The 18887-nt window shown below is 49.0% G+C and overlaps 1 protein-coding gene across 1 annotated transcript; it reads left to right on the forward strand.

Moving 5' to 3' along the window:
• LOC124680541 lies at nucleotides 1-18160 on the forward strand. The gene is made up of 11 exons (XM_047215591.1): nucleotides 1-253; nucleotides 8302-8472; nucleotides 8568-8823; nucleotides 8964-9186; nucleotides 9282-9405; nucleotides 10029-11445; nucleotides 13960-14123; nucleotides 14268-14523; nucleotides 14649-14871; nucleotides 14966-15089; nucleotides 15615-18160. Exons 2-11 carry the CDS (start codon nucleotides 8311-8313, stop codon nucleotides 18114-18116), a joined length of 5451 nt encoding a protein of 1816 aa, XP_047071547.1. The 5' UTR covers nucleotides 1-253; nucleotides 8302-8310; the 3' UTR covers nucleotides 18117-18160.
• The last annotated feature ends 727 nt before the right edge of the window (nucleotides 18161-18887 follow it).

Genomic DNA, 18887 nt, shown 5'->3' on the forward strand with positions numbered 1-18887 from the left:
TCGCAGCACAAATTAATTAAGCTCTGTTTTTAGATGACAATTAGATTAAGCTCCATCGATTTCTTGTTAGCAATTGGCCTGTTTTTATTACACTTGCTGAGAGTATACCATGTGCTACAGTTGATGGCACTGACAAATTGTACATTATACTAGTACCATTCGCATACAAAGACGCGTAGCTGGGCGTTGACGGGTACAATCGAAGCAAGGCTGGCCGGCATGAGGCTCTCATCCAACATTCATCATAGCTGAGGTATGTGTTAATTTTTAGCTCAATTACTTTTAAACATAAGGCTATGAGCCCGGCTTTATATATAAAGCCCCAACGGAACCGCCAACAAAGTCAGATACAACACACCCAAGATCTCCTCAGTACTGCACGGCAACCCTGCCAAGGCCGGCACACAAGCCACACACAAAGGTCTCTAGAAGATAACACAGAAAAGCCCCGGAGCGGGTCGAATAGAAACACATATCATAGCATAGCAGAAGACTCCGATGGTATCTACTCTCCTCCAGCTCTACTCCTCGCGTGCAGCGGTCGGACCGCCTCGAGCGCCTCGTCCGGCAGCCGCCCGGTCCCTCCGTCCGACCGGAACCCTCCAAGACCGCATGTGAAGCATCATATGGTAGAAGGCGTCGGTCGGGTTGTTAATCAGCTTTCCTTCAATAGTTAGTTTATTCCTAATATTCCGGAGAGACCAAGACATGGCCGCAAAGGAGAACCAAACTAAACTACGAAGAGGGCCCGAGATGCCCCGAGCTAGCGCAATGAAATCCCCAATCCCGCCCGGGTTCCATTCGCAATGCGAAGTTCCCTAACTCCCGCCCACATGAATCCCGCCATGTGGCATGTGAAGAAGATGTGGTTGCGGTCTTCCACCTCTCCGCACGAGGAGCGGCGACCATTAGACGGGCCCCGCCGCTTGGCCACCTGCTCGGACGATGGTAGCTTGCCCCCGATAAGCTGCCGGAGAAACACCTTGATTTTCGGAGGCACCCTCGCCCGCCAAACATCTCTAAAGTGTGATACCGACGCCCCTGCGTCAGCCCGTAGTAAACCGATTTCGCCGAGAAGACCCCCGAGGGCTCCGGGGACCAGGAAACTACATCGGGTTGGTCATCGGTGGGTAAGTCTTGTATCTCTCGGCAGAGATTATCCCACTCGACCGTCTCCGCCGAGGCTGAATTGCCTTCGAAAGCGGATACGCCACGCTCCCGGCGGGCCATCCTCGACTTTGGCCGCATCCACCGTGATGAACGGTTGATCGCAGCAGCTATAAAGCCTAGGGAATCTTGCCCCGAGGGGCCGAGCCCGACCACCAATCGAGCCGGAAATAGGTCCTTTTCCCATTCCGGACCTTATGCCTTGCCCCCAATTTGAAATGCCACTTGATCTTTTGTATGGCGTTCCGGAACCGGGAGCCCCTAACCGGCACCTCCTTATCGAACAAGTCCCTATCCCCTAGGTACTTCGCGCGAATCAAATCAGCCCACGACCCTTCTGCGTTCTGATAGAGCTTCCAAATCCATTTAAGCATAAGCGCGATGTTCATAAGCTTTGTGTTGAGGATCCCCAGACCCCCCACCTCTTTCGGCTTACAGACCGTAGCCCAATCGACCATGTGATATTTGCGTTTGTTTCCCACTCCTTCCCAAAAGAAGCGGGATCTCGGTCCGTCCATGGCCGAGTGGGTCGCGTCATGGAGCAAGTAAATGCCCATGGCGAACATAGGTAAGCTCGGATAGACAAGAATTAGTCAGCTCGAGGCGCCCGGCCGAGGCCAAGAAAAGGCCTTGCCAAGGATCCACCCTATGTCCCACCTTCTCGGGGAGAAAGCACCGATCCGCTACCCTAAGCGGGCGGTCGCTCACGAGTAAACCCGGATATTTCATGGGCGAGTGAGCCAAGCTTGCAATTAAGCATGTCCGCCACCCTATGCTTCTCCGCGTCAGTGACCCCTGTCACAAAGACCTCACTTTTGTCGAAGTTGATTTTAAGCCCCGACATGTTCTCGAAACTAAGTAAGAGAAACTTGAGGTTAGCGATCCCCGGATCGGAAGGTTGGATCAACACCATCGTATCGTCCGCGTACTGCAAGTGGGTTACCCCCGGGTATCAAATGCGGTACCACCCCTTTAATATGACCAGCCTCGTTGGCCCTAGCGAGCATAGCTGCCGACCCATCGACCGGAAAATCAAAGAGGATGGGGGAGAGTGGGTCGCCCCGACGCACACCCCGAGCGTTACGGAAGAAGGCCCCCACCTCCCCGTTAACGTTGACCGCGAGTGTGGCCTCCCATGACCAGCCGCATCAAGCGGTGAACCATCATCCCTGAAAACCCCTTACGGAGCAGAACCTCCCTAAGGAAGTCCCAGTTCACGCGGTCATAAGCCTTCTCGAAGTCAAGTTTGAGCAAGAGGCCCCCAAGCTTCTTGGCCCGTAGCTCATGAGCAATCTCGTGGAGAGCCAGCACTCCCTCGTGTAGGCACCTACCCCGGATAAACGCCGTCTGGCTCCGATCAATAGTCCGGTGGGCCAGAGGAGCAAGACGAATCGCATAGGCCTTTGCCACAAACTTGAAGATGACGTTAATAAGGGCAATGGGCCGGAACTGTCTGATCGCGTCCGCTCCCGGGACTTTCGGAATCAGCGAAATGACGCCGAAATTCAGCCTTGCGATATCCACCCTCCCTAGGACGAAATCGTTAAGGAGCTGCAGGATCGGAGTCCGCAGGGATCCCCAGAACCGTTTGAAGAAAGAGACCGGCAGGCCGTCCGGACCTGGAGCCGAATCAGCGTCCATACTCAAAAGGACCTCATCCAGTTCCTCTGGAGTAAAGGTAAGCTCCAACGCACGGTTCTCCTCCGGCGAGACCCGCTTCTCCTCCTCCCAGAGGTTCGGAGCGAGGGAGAGGACTCTCTCCTCACCAGCCGACCCCATGAGACCGATGTAGAAGTCATACACGTGCCTCATGATGTCGGCTTGGTCCTCAATCTCCCCCTGATCAGTGATCAACCGCGGTATGGCGCACTTGCGTCGCCTCCCATTGGCGATCGCATGGAAGTACGCCGTGCGGAGTCCCCCTTGAGGGTCCACCTGCAGCCGACTACGTTGGCGCCGGCACTCCTCGTCCGAGCCTATCCAACGTGATGAGCTGATCCTCTAGGAAGTACCGCATCGCCCAGTCGTCCTCGTCAAGCCCCGACGAGTCCGCCCGTCGATCAAGATCCGCGACCTGCGCGAGAAGGCTCTCCTTGAATAGGCGCTTCTCCCTGCCCAGGTTGGCTCCCCAGCCCTTCAGGAATTGACGCGAGTTGCGTGCCACCCGGTGCCAGACGTCGATCGAACCCCGGTCCAACCTGAGCGGCTTCAGGTAGCCCCCAAGCTTGCCTGTCATCAACTCCTGAAAACCTCTAACTCCAAACCACCACGTCTGGAAGAAGAAGCGTGGTTGTCTCTGCGGCGTCCCCTCTCCACTCTCCAACAAGAGGGGAGAGTGGTCAGAGCCAATCCGGGTGACAGCAGTTAAGGAGCACAGAGGGAAGGCGGCCTCCCAGGCCGGCGAGACCAAAACCCTGTCCAGGGCACATCTAATTGGGTTCAATTGCCGATTGGTCCAGGTAAACCTGGCCCCAACCCTGCATAGTTCTCGTAGCGCCATCGTGGCAATGGCCTCATTAAACCGGCGCACCCTAGGCCAGCAAATGTTGTCGTTGCTCTTGTCATCAGCTGTGCGGATGAGGTTGAAGTCCCCACCAACCACCACTGGGAACGGAGCCGCAAGAACTTCCCGTTCCAGCTCGACAAGGAACTCGTCCGTCCTGCGGTGATCCGCCGGGCCATAGACGAGGAAAAAACACCACTTCAGCCTGGTCTTCCGCTGAAACACCGTGGCGCTAAGGAAGAATGTCCCCTTCTTCCACGAGCCTACCTCAAAACTTTCATCCCGAAAGCCGAGAAGAAGGCCCCCTGAGTGTCCGTCTGCTGGAAGCCAGTTCCAAGCAAACAGTCCCCCACACTCAAGGCTGCGGAGCTCCGCCGTCGAGAAATCCTGTCTAATAGTCTCCTGAAGACCGAGGATATCCAGACGGTGTTGCTTCATGTAATCCTTAAGCTGTGTGCGTCGGCCCCCACTGCCAAACCCACGCAGATTATAGATGAGGGCCTTCATGTGGCGCGAGATTTCTTGCCCCTTCCCTTCCGCACGGTCAACGTGGACCTGCGAGGAGCTCTAGCGCGCGTCTGCCGACCAACCCCGGCGTTCGCGGTCCGGCGGGATGCCCTCTCCCCGCCCCGCAGCCAACCCCTGGCCGGTCGGCTCCTCCTCCACAGCGTCCACCCCGTGGTCCGTGCGTGGAGGGCCCTGTGCCATTGCGACGTCCGTCGCCGGTGGCTGCGCAGCCTCCCTGGCTGCGCCCACAGCCGCCTCCGCAGCCTCCCTGGCCGCGGCCTCAGCTGCCTCCTGCGCCTGTCGGCGCGCTACAGCCGCAAGTGAGCCCTGCAGCCGCTCCTTGGCCCGAATCAGCGACAAGGCCTCCGCAGGCGTGCCCGCACTCGGGGTAAACACGATACAACAATCCGAAGCAACGGTAGATAAATGAGAATCAGGGAGATGGTCAAGGACGACGAAGTTACCTGTCTCCAAGTTCTTCTCCGCCGCGCGCTCCATCGCCTTCTCCAGCACCGGCTTCGACGCCGACGCGCCCTTGTTCCTCGCGCTCTTGCGCAGCGCCGACTGCGTAGTCGTGACCGCCTCCGAGAACGTCCCGGCAGGAACCGGCACCGCCTTGGAGCGCCTGCCCCTAGCCGTGGGTGGCACCGCCGGAACCTCCAGCGCCGGCGTCACCACCGACAGGCCTTGCGGCCCCAGAACCTCCTCCGCGTCCAGCAGCGCCTCGACACCCTCCAGGCTCCCTCCGGACCGACTCCGCCCGCCAACTCGTGCACCGCCAGCGGACCAGCTCCCGAGGTGGGACGTGCCGAGCACGGGCTGGGGAGGAGCCAGGCCTCCACCGGGTCCGTGACCTGAGAGGTGGTCTCTCCGGACACCAGCGAGGCCTCCTCGCCCCCGAACACCACCTCCGCGACCTCCGCCGGCAGCCTCTTCTTCACCACCAACCCCTCCGGGTCCACCGCGGTAGGAATGATGGCGCCCTTGGATATCGTCGCCTCCAGCAGGGATGGGAATGATCCCAAGTTCGATCCATATTGGTTGTCGATGCGGATCGCCGTCTTGCCCGGAGCCGGAGCACTCCACGAGCCCCCACCGCGGGAGAGCTGCGACGAGCCCGCCGCCCCGGACTGTTGAGTCCCCTGCTCGGTGGTCGACTTGGCCTTGCCGTTCCCCTTCCACCCGTGCCGGTTCCAGGTCTCCACCTCCCCGCTCGGGTCCGACTCATCGTCCCCGGCCTCATCATCACGCGGGGCCGGGGGTTTAGGCGGCACATCCGGCCGGAACCACCCGCGGACCGACCCGGCTCCGCCTTCACTCCAATCGTGTATGGCTCCCCATTCACACACAGCTCGGAACGAGCCCTTGATGCGCTCGGGGTGGCGGCATTGGATCCGCACACGCACCGGCTCCGTGGTCCACTTCTTGAGCGAGAGCTCATCCACGTCGATGGGGCGCCCCACAAGGACAAGGGCCGCCATGAGCCTGTCCCGCACCAGCACGTCCCGGGGAAGGCCGGTCAGCTGGACCCACACCGAGGGGAATGGCTTCCCAGGCTTGGGCGCGACGAAGGCCTCCCGGATGTGCACATCGATGTCGCTCAGGGGAAGGTGCAGCTTGCCGCTCCCCGTGCTCAGCTTCAGCGTCGCCCTCGACGGGAATTGCACCGAGAACTCCGACTCGGACTGTCTAGTGACCTGCCAATCCCAGCAGTCATCGACCAGGCTCTTCAGCTCCCCCGAGAGCTCCTCCTCTGACAGAGGGCTGTTGGAGAAACGAATCACCGCGGTGTACTGCGCACCCTTTGCCTCCTCGCGGATCGGGTCCACCTCGATGTTGAAGAAGCCGCAGCCATTGAAGGCATGCCCCATCTGTTGGAGCATGAGGGGCCTACCCCTGGTCGGGCAGTTGGCCGAGATGTGACCTTCTTTGCTGCAGAGGACGCACAGGGGATCATAGGTGCAGTCGGACTGGAAGTGCCCCGCCCGCCCGCAGCGGAAGCACTCCCCACCAACAGCCACCCCCTGCGAGTGGCCAGCTCCCTGCTTGGCCTTGTTCTTGGCCTTGGACGGGACATGCGCTCCCTGCGCCATCGCCGAGCCGGCGCCGGACCCGGAGCTTCCGCCGCCCCCCTGCAGGCCCTTGCCGCGTCCGCCATGGTTCCCATCCTTGCGCGCCTGCCCATGATGCTGTTGCGGCGTCGCACGCTCATCGCGCTCCTGCCGCCGCCCGCGCTGGTCCGCCTCCGACCTGCGACCGCCGTCCTGCTGCCTCCTGCCGTCGCCGTCGCCGTTGCCGCTCCCCTCAAAGCGGCGCTTGTTGTTGTTGTTGCCTTGCCCCGCGCCGCCGCCGCCACCGCCGCCGCCCGGCCCGCTGTCTCCCGTCACTTCCTCCACGCCCTCCATGGCCACCACTTCGCGAACGAGCGCGCGAGCGGCGCCGGATCCGGGATGCGGAAGAGTGTGCGCGATGTGGAAGCAAGCCGCCTCACCTCAGCCTTTCTCGCTGGAAACCCTAGGGATGGTGATTTGCAGCCCCGGGGCAGCCAGATCCAACCCTTAAAAGACCCCCCTTGATGGGCCTCAGGGACCGGAGCGGGCAGCTGGGCCGTACCCAGGCCAGCCTGGGCCAAGCACGGCCACACCAGCCCAGCCCGCGTGTGGGCCACGTCACCAGGCCCACCAGGGGGACCTGTGCCATCCCGCACGGGCAGCTCCGGGGGCCTCGGCCCAGGCCCATCGACAGCCGCGGCCGCGACCGAGTCGTCTCCCGCGAACCCTAGCCGCGCCACCCGGTGCTCCGCCGCCGCCAGTAGCTTCGCCGGCGCCGACTGGCATCCCCGGCCAGCCGCCCGAACCGCGCCACAGGGCCCGCACGTCCCCCGCGCGCGGCGCCTGCCAGCGCGAGCACCAGACCAGCCCTCACCTGGCCGTCGACGCCACGGCCCGCCGCCGGCGCCAAACCTTGAGCCCCTACCCCCAGGAGCAAAGGCCAGCCGCCGCTGGGACCGCAGGGAGCCCCCAAGCTCCGCCGCGCGGGAGATGAAGCCGTCCAGGGTTGGCCTCCCCGGCGGCCGACGCGGCGAGACGGATCCCTCCGACCCGCACGCCTCGACGAACTCATCGCCCGCCTCAGACTCCTCCAGCACCGAGGAGACATCCCAGAACCTACCTCGCGGCGCCCCGTCGACCGACCATGGCGCCCGCGGGACGGGGGTCGTCGGCGTCTCCTCCACCTCCGGCCCGCTCCCGCCCGAGCCACGCCCGCATGGGGCTCCGCCGTCGCCACCCAGATCGCCATCTGAATCGCCTGTCTCGGTCCGTACCGAGGAAACGGTTCGGTCCATCAATTCCTCTTAGCTGCCTTGATGCTCGAGGTTATTGGTTCCTACATTCTCGCACTTCCGCATGTCTAATTGTTCACCAATGATTTCGTGAGATCCAGAGCAAGGTGACAATCTGCTAATTCTACTGCCTGCCTGACGCCTGACGGGTAGACGTGGGTTTTCAGGTTGAAGGAGATCAGGATCTTAGCTCAATTACTCAGTTTCTTATCGATCTAGTTCTCCTCAGACAGATATTAGCTAAGTTCGTTGTCGTCTGAATCGTACATCTCGTTAAAAACACCAATTCGAGAATCTTGCATCCTCAAGCCTCTTCAATTTTGGTGAAAACAATGGGTCAAAGTAGCAAAAACCATGATGTGGCAATCTGGCTCTCATGATCACATTGTCAACTCTGTGAATAGGCAGGCAGAGAAACCAATAACACACCTGCTTATTTTTTACCTTTAATTTCGACTACACATGCAAAAAAAAAATTTTTCCACCCAGCAATAGGTTGACAAGTGGTGGACAAGCAGGGTAAAAACAAAATAAATGTGGGGGTTAAGGAGTAGTCTCAGTCTGATCTGATGCCCAGAGGAGATCACGTCAGGCGTGTGGTCGATGCGGCGGACCAGAGATGTCCCTTGGTGGAAAGCTTGATTCGTGGATATATGAAATAAATTTGAACTGGCATGCAGTTGGGTAATTCTGCTGCTGCCTGATGCGTCGAATCTTCATTTGTAATTGTTCCTGTCATGATTGCTCTTATTTTAAGGGTCTTGTACTCATTTCATTGCAGTGATTGCAAATGGACCATGAAGCCAGTACAAGCCACGATCTCCTGGAGAGGATGTTGCTTGATGAAAGCGCAGAGCCCACGAGCCTGCCGTTATCACTTCTGCAATACATAACAAATCGTTTCTCTCCCGATCACCAAATTGGCAGAGGTGGTTTTGCGGTGGTTTACAAGGTACCACACAACTCTTATCATCTTCTCCAATCATAATCACATCTGATCTCAAACATAAGCATCATAGCACATTCTAATGCATGTTTTCACTGTAGGGAGTGGTCGGAAAAGGCATGGTGGCCGTGAAGAAGCTCCTCAACACGTTTGATATTCACGAGAATAAATTCCATGAAGAGGTTAAATGTTTGATAAAGGCCAAGCACAAAAATATTGTACGTTTTTTGGGATATTGTGCTGACACGCAAGGAAAAATGGAAAACTACGAGGGGATGCTTGTCATGGCAGATCAACGGAACTGGTTGCTCTGTTTCGAGTATGTACCCAATGGGAATCTCGATAAGCACATTACCGGTAGGACCAAAACATCTAATCTGATCTTTATTTACTCTTTTAAAGGTTATTAAATGCATAGCTTGCCGTATATTTGATGTCACATTATCACCATGTAACTAAAATTAATAAAATATGAATCTCGGCTGGTTCGTGTGCAGATGCATCTTGTGGACTTGAATGGAACGAGCGGTATCGAATAATCAATGGGATATGCGAGGGTTTGCTTTTTCTCCATGAGAAGCGAATTCTTCACTTAGACCTGAAGCCTGCTAATATATTGATGGATAATCAAATGGTACCCAAAATTGCTGACTTTGGTTTGTCAAGATGCCTCGGTGAAGACCAAACCCGTGCGATAACTAAAAACCTATGTGGAACACTGTAAGCAGCCTCTTGAAAGATCTTCATTCTGTTAGGCATGACTTATTTAACATTTATTTGCACATTCATTGACCAAATTTCAAAATTTCTCGTAGGGGATATATGGATCCAGAGTACCTCAAATCAGGAAAAATCACATTCGCATCAGACATATATAGTCTTGGCGTTATTATCATGGAAATACTGACAGGACTGAAGGGATATCTCAAAGCTGAGAACGTAAGGATAGTTTATGCGATTGCGCCAAATTGAAGTGTAGCTTCTGAAACAATTATGCTACATTGTAACTTAGCAAAAAATCATTCCTTCTTCTTTCCTTTCTAGTTTTCTTATGTACTTATTCTATGAAAAAAAATCTCTTGGTGAGGTGGTTGAGTTGCAAGGTACGGCTGTAAACATTAAAGTTCAGCTCTAGTTGCTCACGTCTACATAAACATGTGTGCGCTTTATGACAAAAACTAAATCTATTTATACTTTGAAAGTATTGTAGTCCCACATTTGGATATATACCATCTAAACAAATTGACCATTGTGCATCGGTCGTATTATGCAAATTTCAATTGTGACTTTGAGATACCCCTATGCGAATTTCACGAAAAATATCAGTGTAGCTTAATCTTTCTATGTTCACTTCTCCTCTACTATAGACATGAGCAACATCTACGTAAATTAAGATTAAGTATGTGGACTAAAATTAGGTGACCCAGGCGTAATAGAATCTGTAGGGTACATATTCTCTTAGGTTTTCCAGCATTTGTTTTCTCTAGTTAGCTTAATTTAAATGTCAGATAGATTTTCAATTTTATGGTTATGGATGCTAACTCATGGTTTCTATCTTATAGGTAGTTGAAAGTTGGATGAACCGATTGCAGGCATCAGAGGGAGACATGCGATTGGTACAAGTGAGAGTTTGCACTAGGATAGGGATAGAGTGCATGGACTTGGACCCAAATAAGAGACCAGTTGCACGGGATATAATCGGTAGGCTTAATGAAATGACAAGTGATACTGTCTATTCAATTTACGAAACCAGTATCAGCAGCTCATCAGTTGAGCTGCAAGTAAGTTTACCCAGGGAACAATCTGGAGAAAAAATAAAAAAGATTGCAACTGAGAGCCTCGAAAAGGTGGATGTCAAGGAACACCCTGAAATATCAGAGGATTTTGTAGAACCTGTTGGAAAGCTTCAGTTACAGGAAAGCCAACAGAAATTAGGCCAGATATCATTATCGGGAGCGCAAGATACAGAGAAAAAGGTTAATCGTCCTGGGGAAAGCATTTCTAGATCTATCTCTAGTGTGTTCTTCAAGTTGAGAAATCTGGACATCTTTAAAAGGAAAGAACGCATGACTGTGCATAGAAACTACAACCATGTATCAGATAATGTAAAGATCTTCAGAATGAAGGAGCTTGAGCCAATAATAAGGGATAGCAATTTAATTGGAAAAGGTGACTTCACTGAAGTTTACAAGGGCGTATTAGCTGATGCACTGGTCGTGGTAAAGAAACCGATTTCTAGTTATGGGATAAATAATTGTGTGTTCGAAAGGGAAGTCGGCATCCTGTCTCAAATGGTCCACAAGAACATCGTTAGGTTCATAGGTTGTTGCCTAGAAATGGATAGTCCCATACTGGTGCACGAGTTCATCTCAAGAGGAAGCCTTGATGACATTCTTCACAGAGTTGACAACGAGCCTCTCAACATAGATGTACGTCTGACTATAGTTGCAGAATCAGCACAGGGTCTAGCTTATATGCATTCCGGAGCTGGTTTCACCGTTATCCATGGTAATGTTAAACCGGCAAATATACTCTTGTGCGAGAACTTCGTTCCAAAGATCTCAGGCTTTTTCATATCGAGGTTCGTTCAGAGAAATGATGAATTCACTGCACACATGTTCGGTAACTTGATTTATACAGATCCAGTGTACATTCAAACATACCTACTGACCAAAAAGAGTGATGTTTACAGCTTTGGAGTTGTGATCTTGGAGGTCATTAGCAGGAAGAAGGCTTCCATTCATTCTGATTACAAAAGCTTAGTGAGAAGTTTCCTTGAAGTTCACGAGAAAGGAAAGAAACCAACTGAACTGTTTGACAAGGAAGTTGCAGTGACAACAGAAGATTTGGAGATTCTCGACTCGCTGGCAGAGATTGCTGTGGAATGTCTTAACCTTAATGTGGATCAAAGACCCAAGATGGCAGACGTTGCAGAACGCCTTCTCACACTACAACGATATCATAGGTCGCAAATTGTTCGCCAATGAGTTGATGCACATTGTGGTTGTGAACACCATGTATGTCATTGTATAAGATAGGCAACTGTTGGTGTTCGATATATGTTGCGTCTGTGATTTCATTTGAAATATATAGAACCATGATGAATAATGAAATAATAATTAAATTCTTTATCCCTTTGTTCGGAGATTTTCTGCTATATTATAGTGTGTTGGGCAGACCAAATTATTGCATCTGTTAAGGGCATGTACTAGGAACAGTATACGGATCCTAACATCAAATCAGACAAGTTTTTTCTTCTGAAATTTAAATATTTTCAAAATTTGAACATATTTTAAAATTTGAATTTTGTTATTTTTTTAAAAAATCATTATATATATGAACATTTTCTAAATTTATACATTTTTCACTTTTGAATGGTTTTCAAAATTTGAGCGGTTTTCAAATTTGAACGATTTTCAAATTTAAACGGTTTTCAAATTTGAACGGTTCTCAAAGTCGAACGATTTTCAAATTTGAATATTTTTGAATTTAAACATTTTCTCAATTTGAACAATTTTAGAAATTAAAAAATTCGTATCTGAAATATATATATAAACAAAAACGAAAACAGAAAACAGAAAAAGAAAAAAGGAACCAGAAAAGAGAAAAGAAAAAGAAAACCGAAATAGAAAACCGAACTACTAAACAGAAACAATGGGCCTGGCCAAACCCGACCAGGGGTGTGCGGTGGTCGGTTCGCGTACCGGAGCGACGCTGAAGCGTTCCACCTGGTGCGCCTCCATTCTCGACTGCGGCCATCGACCCCGTCCGCCGTCGCCATTAGCGTTGCTCGGCCCCGCCGCCGACCGTAACCGCCTACTCCCGCATCCCGCGGTCGATCGGTAACCGACGCAACGGGCGTGGTATAGGAATTGCCCAGCTTCACGCTTTCCCACTCTCCCTCTGCGCTTGCACGCTCCCCCTCCTCACCGCGTCCCTCCGCTGCAACCCTCCTCCTTGGTCCTTGCGCCGTTGCCTGAAGAAGAACACAAGATTAATTTATGAGCGCTCTCCGTCATCCTCATGTCCAGCACGGCCCACGTCCTCAAGATCCAGAACAGGAGCCGCAAGCTCTGCAGGCGCCGTCAGTCCCAATGGAGCAGCATGTGCTCTGGCGGACTCACCTCCTCGAGGCCTCCCTCCCTTATCGGTGAGCACAACTGTCTTTTTTCGTGGAACACTTCCTTGTACAAGTATATCTGTATATGCATCTTCTGGCAAGCGATGTGCCCAAATTAATTAGGCTCTTTCTGAAAAATGAAACCGTGTCTAGAAGGAACTAGACACTTTTTGATATAGTAGAAGCGGGACTTGGCGTGACAATTCCGAAATTCATCCCTGATAGGAATCGAACTCCGGTCGTTGGGGTGCACCACTGCGACCCCAACCACTAGGCTAAGCCCACGTCATCAATTAGGCTCTTTCTTGTATGACAAATTAATTAGTTACTGGCAATTGGCCAATTTTTTTTTACTAAAGGTTGACTGTTACACTTACCAAGAGCATACCATGTGCTATACCAATTGCTTAATTATGGTTAATGGGTCTGATAGATGCCACTGACAAATTGTTCATTATCCTAGTACCGCTGCACATGGAAAGATGCGCAATTAGATGGGTAATTAGCTGGACGTTGACGGGAAGGATCAAAGCAAGGGAGGCAGGAGGCTAGTTAGCTCGTCTTGGCATTGACTTTGCACTTCCTCACATATCCTTCGACTGATCGACCAGGCCGTTGTGAGCAAGATCCATTTCACACCTCGCCTAAAAACACCTGCTGGGTGATTGCTTTTCTTGATTCATCGACACCTCACTGTAGCCAAGGTATTTATGTGTTAAGTTGTAGCTTATTCAGTTCCTCGGTCTAGTTTTGTTTCAGATGGAAGCTATCCTAGATATTGCATTTCCATGCGTGCATGTTTTGATTTCATCTTAATTTCCTCTGGAGTCTCCTTGCTAGCTGCTAGATAATTTCCTCGTCGTCTGAAGGATACATCTTGGTAAAAGCACCCGCTAGACAAGCTTGCATCTTCAAGCCTCTTCTCTGTTGGTGAAAAGAAAGTGGTCAATGGCTTTGTGATCATACCAAGATGTAATTATTTACCTTTAATGTGTCGAAAATATGTTTCCACCCAGTACTAGGTTGATAAGCGGTGGGAAGCTGATAAAATTAAATTATTGTGGGGGTTGATGAGTAGTCTCGATTGGATCTGATGCCCGGAAGAGATCATGTCAGGTGTGGTCGATACAGCGGACCAGATTTGTCCTTTGGTGGAAAACTTGGCGCCTTGATATATTGAAATAAATTGAAACGAGCATGCAATTGGGTTACTCTAGTGCTGTCTGATGTGTGAGATCTTCATTTTGTAATTGGTCCATTCATGACTAATTTATTGTGTAATTACGTGTAGTGACTAGTTATACAGTGTAATAAAGACATTCCTCTTATTTTAATTTTATGGATGCTCTACTCGTTTAATTTTCAGTGACTACAAATGGACAGTGAAACCAGTACAAGCTACGACGTCCTGGAGAGGATGCTGCTTGATGAAAGCGCAGAGCCCACTAGTCTGCCGTTATCACTTCTGCAATACGTAACAAATCATTTCTCTCTTGATAACCAAATTGGCAGCGGCGGGTTTGCAGTAGTTTATAAGGTAGCATACATTCAATCTAATCAGCTTCTCCAATCCTAATCACAGTCGATCTAGACATGAAACAAATATAGTCAGATATGAATTATTTGAGATAACATACATACACGATCTGGTTCTTGTTAACAATGGATGTTGTTACTGCAGGGAATGGTTGGAAAAGGTATGGTCGCCGTAAAGAAGCTGTCCAACACATTTGGTCTTCACGAGAATAAATTTCATGAAGAGGTTAAATGCCTGATAAATGCCAAGCACAAGAATATTGTAAGGTTTCTGGGCTATTGTGCTGAGACTCAAGGTAAAATGCAAAAGTTTGAGGGGAAGCTTGTCATGGCAGATCAGCGGAACTGGTTGCTCTGTTTTGAGTATGTATGCAAAGGGAGTCTCGATAAGCACATTACCGGTAGGACGAAAACGCCTATTCCCATTTTTATTTATTTTTTGAAAGGTTATTTTAATACATACAGTAGCATGTTATTTCCTTACTATACCTAACATTCTCAAATCCCAACCACTTTGTGTGTGCAGATGCAACCTGTGGACTTAATTGGAGGGAACGCTATCAAATTATTAAGGGGATAACTGAGGGTTTGCTTTTTCTTCATGAGATGCGAATTCTTCACTTAGACCTTAAGCCAGCTAATATTTTACTTAACGGTCAGATGGTACCCAAAATTGCTGACTTTGGTCTCTCCAGATGCCTCGGTGAAGATCAAACCCGTGCGATTACTGAAAACCTAAGTGGAACTCTGTAAGCCAGCCACTAAAAGCTCTTCGTTTTCTTAGGCATGACTCGCTTCATATTTATTTTCACATTCATTGATCAAACTTTAATCTCTTCACAGGGGATATATGGATCCAGAATACCTCAGATCAAGACAAATTGCATTTGCATCAGACATATATAGTCTTGGCGTCATAATCATGGAAATATTGACAGGAGCGAAGCGGTATCTCGATGACGATTATGTAAGAACAGTTTAGGCGTTTGCTCCAAGTTGTCTAGATTTAACTTAGCAAAACATCATTTTTTTTCCCGTTTGGTTGGAGATTTCTATTATATACCTGTTTTATGAAAACAACCTCTCAGTGAGGTGGTTGAGTTGTGGGGCATGGCATTACCCATCAGAAATTCACCTTTTCTCACGTTTAGAATTTTAGATACACATGGGTGTACTTCATTACAAAAAAAACAAAGCCTATTTATACTTCTGGAAGTAATTTCACATTCTTAAATAACACTTCAATTGTAACTGTACGAGATTCCAATGTGAATTGGATGAAAACAAATCACAGGGCAAGACGTAAGCAGCATATACACAAATTAAGCTAAAATGTGTGGACTGAAATTAAGTGGCTTTCATTTTAGAAAATCATTACAATCCATTTTTTTAAGATTTCTATTTCTTTTCTCTACTAGCTATAATGTAATCATATATATATATATTATTAAATTTATTACATAAATACTAACTCTAGATTGTAATCTTATAGGTAGTTGAAAGTTGGATGAATCGATTGGATGCATCAGAGGGGCGCATGCAATTGGAACAAGTAAGAGCATGCTCTAAGATTGGGATAGAGTGCATGAACTTGGATCCAAAGAAGAGACCAGTTGCAAGGCACATACTTGATAGGCTTGATAAAACGACAAGTGCTGACTATTCAGAAGAAACTTGCGTCGGCAGTTCATCATTTGAATCGCATATAATTTTACCCAGGGAACAATTTGGAGAAAGGATTGGAAAGCTTGGAGCTGAGAACCTCCAGAAGGCGGATGTCAAGGAACACTCAATATTGGAAGATGTGGCAGAACGCATTGAATGGCTTCATATGCAGGAATGCCAACTGAAAGTAGGCCAGTTACCATTATGGGGAGTGCAAGATATGAAGGAAAAGGTCAACCGTCATGGGGCAAACAATTCTAGCTCTATCTGTACTGGATTCTCTGAGAAGAACATTTTCAACATTTTCAACATGAAAACACGCAGCAATTTTGATAGGAATGACAGGCGGAAGTCACATTTTATAAATATCTTCAGAAAGGAGGAGCTCTTGCCAATAGTAAGGAGTAGCAATCAAATTGGAAAAGGCAACTCCAGTGAAGTTTATAAAGGCTTTGTAGGTAATGCACTGGTCGCAGTAAAGACACCGATCTCTGGTAATATGCTAGTGAGTAACCTGTTAGAAAACGAAGTCATCATCCAATCTCAGATCGTTCACAAGAATATTGCTTGGCTCATAGGTTGTTGCCTAGAAACGGAAAGCCCCATGCTAGTATACGAGTTTCTCTCGAGAGGAAGTCTTCATGACATTCTTCACAGCGGCAGCAAGGTGCCTCTGAACTTGGATTTGCGTCTAAATATCATTCAAGATTCAGCACATGGTTTAGCTTATTTGCACTCACAAGCTCATGCCAAAATTGTGCATAGTAATATTAAACCGGCAAATATACTCTTGGATGAAAACTTTGTTCCAAAGATCTCAGGCTTCAGCATGTCGAGTTTGATTACGAGAGACAACGAACACACTGTCTACGTCAACGGTGACATGAATTACATGGATCCAGTATACATGCAAACAGGCCTACTGACCGAAAAAAGTGATGTCTACAGTTTTGGAATTGTGATCTTGGAAATCATTAGCAGGAAGGAGGCCAGACATTCTGATAATAATAGCTTAGTGAAGTGTTTTGTTGAAGTTCATGAAAAAGGGAAGAAAGCAACCGAGCTGTTTGACAAGGAAATGGCGCTAACAGGTAATTTGGAGATTCTTGACTATCTGGCAGAGATTGCTGTGGAATGTCTTAACCTTGATGTCGATCAGAGACCATCGATGACTGATGTTGCAGAGCGCCTTGTCATACTTAACCGATCTCGTAGGTTACATGCACAGCATATAAGCGGTGACTATTCAGATGAAACTGACATCAGCAGTTTATTTGCTGAGCAAAACGAAGAAGGTCAATTATGGGGAGTGCAAGATAGGGACCACCCTGGCGTAAACATTTCTAGTTCTATCTCTTCTCGGCTCAACAAGTTGAATAGTTTGGACATTTTCAACCGGAAGGCACGCACGAATTTTGATACAACAAGCAGACGTATATTAGAAAAGTCACATTTTATAAAGATATTCAAAAAGAAGGAGGTCATGTCAATGCTGAAGACTAACAATTTGATTGGAAAAGATGGATTCTTTGAAGTTTACAAAGGTGTTGTTGGTACTACAGTGGTGGCGGTAAAGAAACCGATCAATGGTAGTATGGTAGAGAATGAACAATTTGAAAATTTAGTCATCATCCAGTCTCAAGTCATTCACAAGAACATCCATAGGCTCATAGGTTGTTGCCTAGAAATGGATATCCCCATGTTGGTGTATGAGTTTCTCTCCAAAGGAAGCCTTGATGACATTCTTCACAGCAGCAGCAAGGTCCCTCTCAGCTTGGATATGCTTCTAGCTATTGTTGCAGAATCAGCACATGGTCTAGCTTATCTGCATTCACAAGCTCATTGCAAATTCCTGCATGGTGATGTTAAACCGGAAAATATTCTCTTGGATGAAAACTTTATGCCGAAGATCTCAGCGAGCTTATCGAAGTTGATTGCGAGTGATAACGAACATTCCCACTGCATCATCGGTGATATGTCTTATATGGATCCAATATACCTGCAAACAGGCAGACTGACACAAAAAAGTGATGTCTACAGTTTTGGAATTGTGATCTTGGAGGTCATTAGCAGGAAGAAGGCCAGACATTCTGAGGACAACAACTTAGTGAAGAGTTTCCTTGAAGTTCACAAAGAAGGGAAGAAAGCAACCGATCTGTTCGACAAGAAAATTGCAGTAAAAGGAAATTTGGAGATTCTTGACTACCTGGCCGAGATTGCGGTGCAATGCCTTAACCTTGATGTGGATCAAAGACCCACGATGACATATGTTGCAGAGCGCCTTCTGACACTGCAACGATATCGTAGGTCGCAAGTTGCTCACCAATGAGTTGATGCATATTTTAGTGTGAACACCATGTATGCACCATTGGATAAGATGGGCAACAGTGTGACTTATTTTGCCGCTGTGATTTTTTTTTCTGGAATCTTTAGAACTATGATGTATAATGCATTTTTTCTCCATTTGTTAAGAGAATTTTTGCTGTTTTATAATTCGTTGGGCTTACCAAATTATTAAATCTGTCAAGGGCATGAGGAACAGTATACGGATCCTAGAATCAGATCAGACTTGTTTTTCTAAGGGTGTAGCTGCAGTTGTTCTGCCAATTCATTTAAGGGGTAGAAGAATTTACATGCAAGGAGATGGACTACTTTCATCCCCTTTTTTTTCCGCTTTTTTTTTCCGATAAAGGATGCTTTATTACTTGTGATAAGCAATTACATCTAGCCTCTGCATAACCAGGATGCACACAGCTGTTCTAGTTTCCGGTACCAACAGTATATGAAAAAGGCGAAATACATATCGAAACGATAAATTATATAATGCCTAGGGGGGGGGGGGTGGAGCTTCAATCCGTAGACTATGCTGGCACCCATGTAGGGAAAAAGTATCTCTCGACGTAGCCTCCAACCGTGTACAGATCTACGTAAATAGGTCTCGGTTCTCCGCCCGCTGCAGAGGTAACCATGAACGGAGAATACCTGTACATCTGTAGATGACCTGCAACAAAGAACAGTTTTTATCGTTAAAAATCTTGTCATTTCTACTCAGCCAAAGCGCCCAGATAACTGATAGCGCCACCACCCTAAGAAGCAACTT

This window comes from Lolium rigidum, unplaced genomic scaffold (assembly GCF_022539505.1).
Source record: "Lolium rigidum isolate FL_2022 unplaced genomic scaffold, APGP_CSIRO_Lrig_0.1 contig_19763_1, whole genome shotgun sequence".
Taxonomy (NCBI): domain Eukaryota; kingdom Viridiplantae; phylum Streptophyta; class Magnoliopsida; order Poales; family Poaceae; genus Lolium; species Lolium rigidum.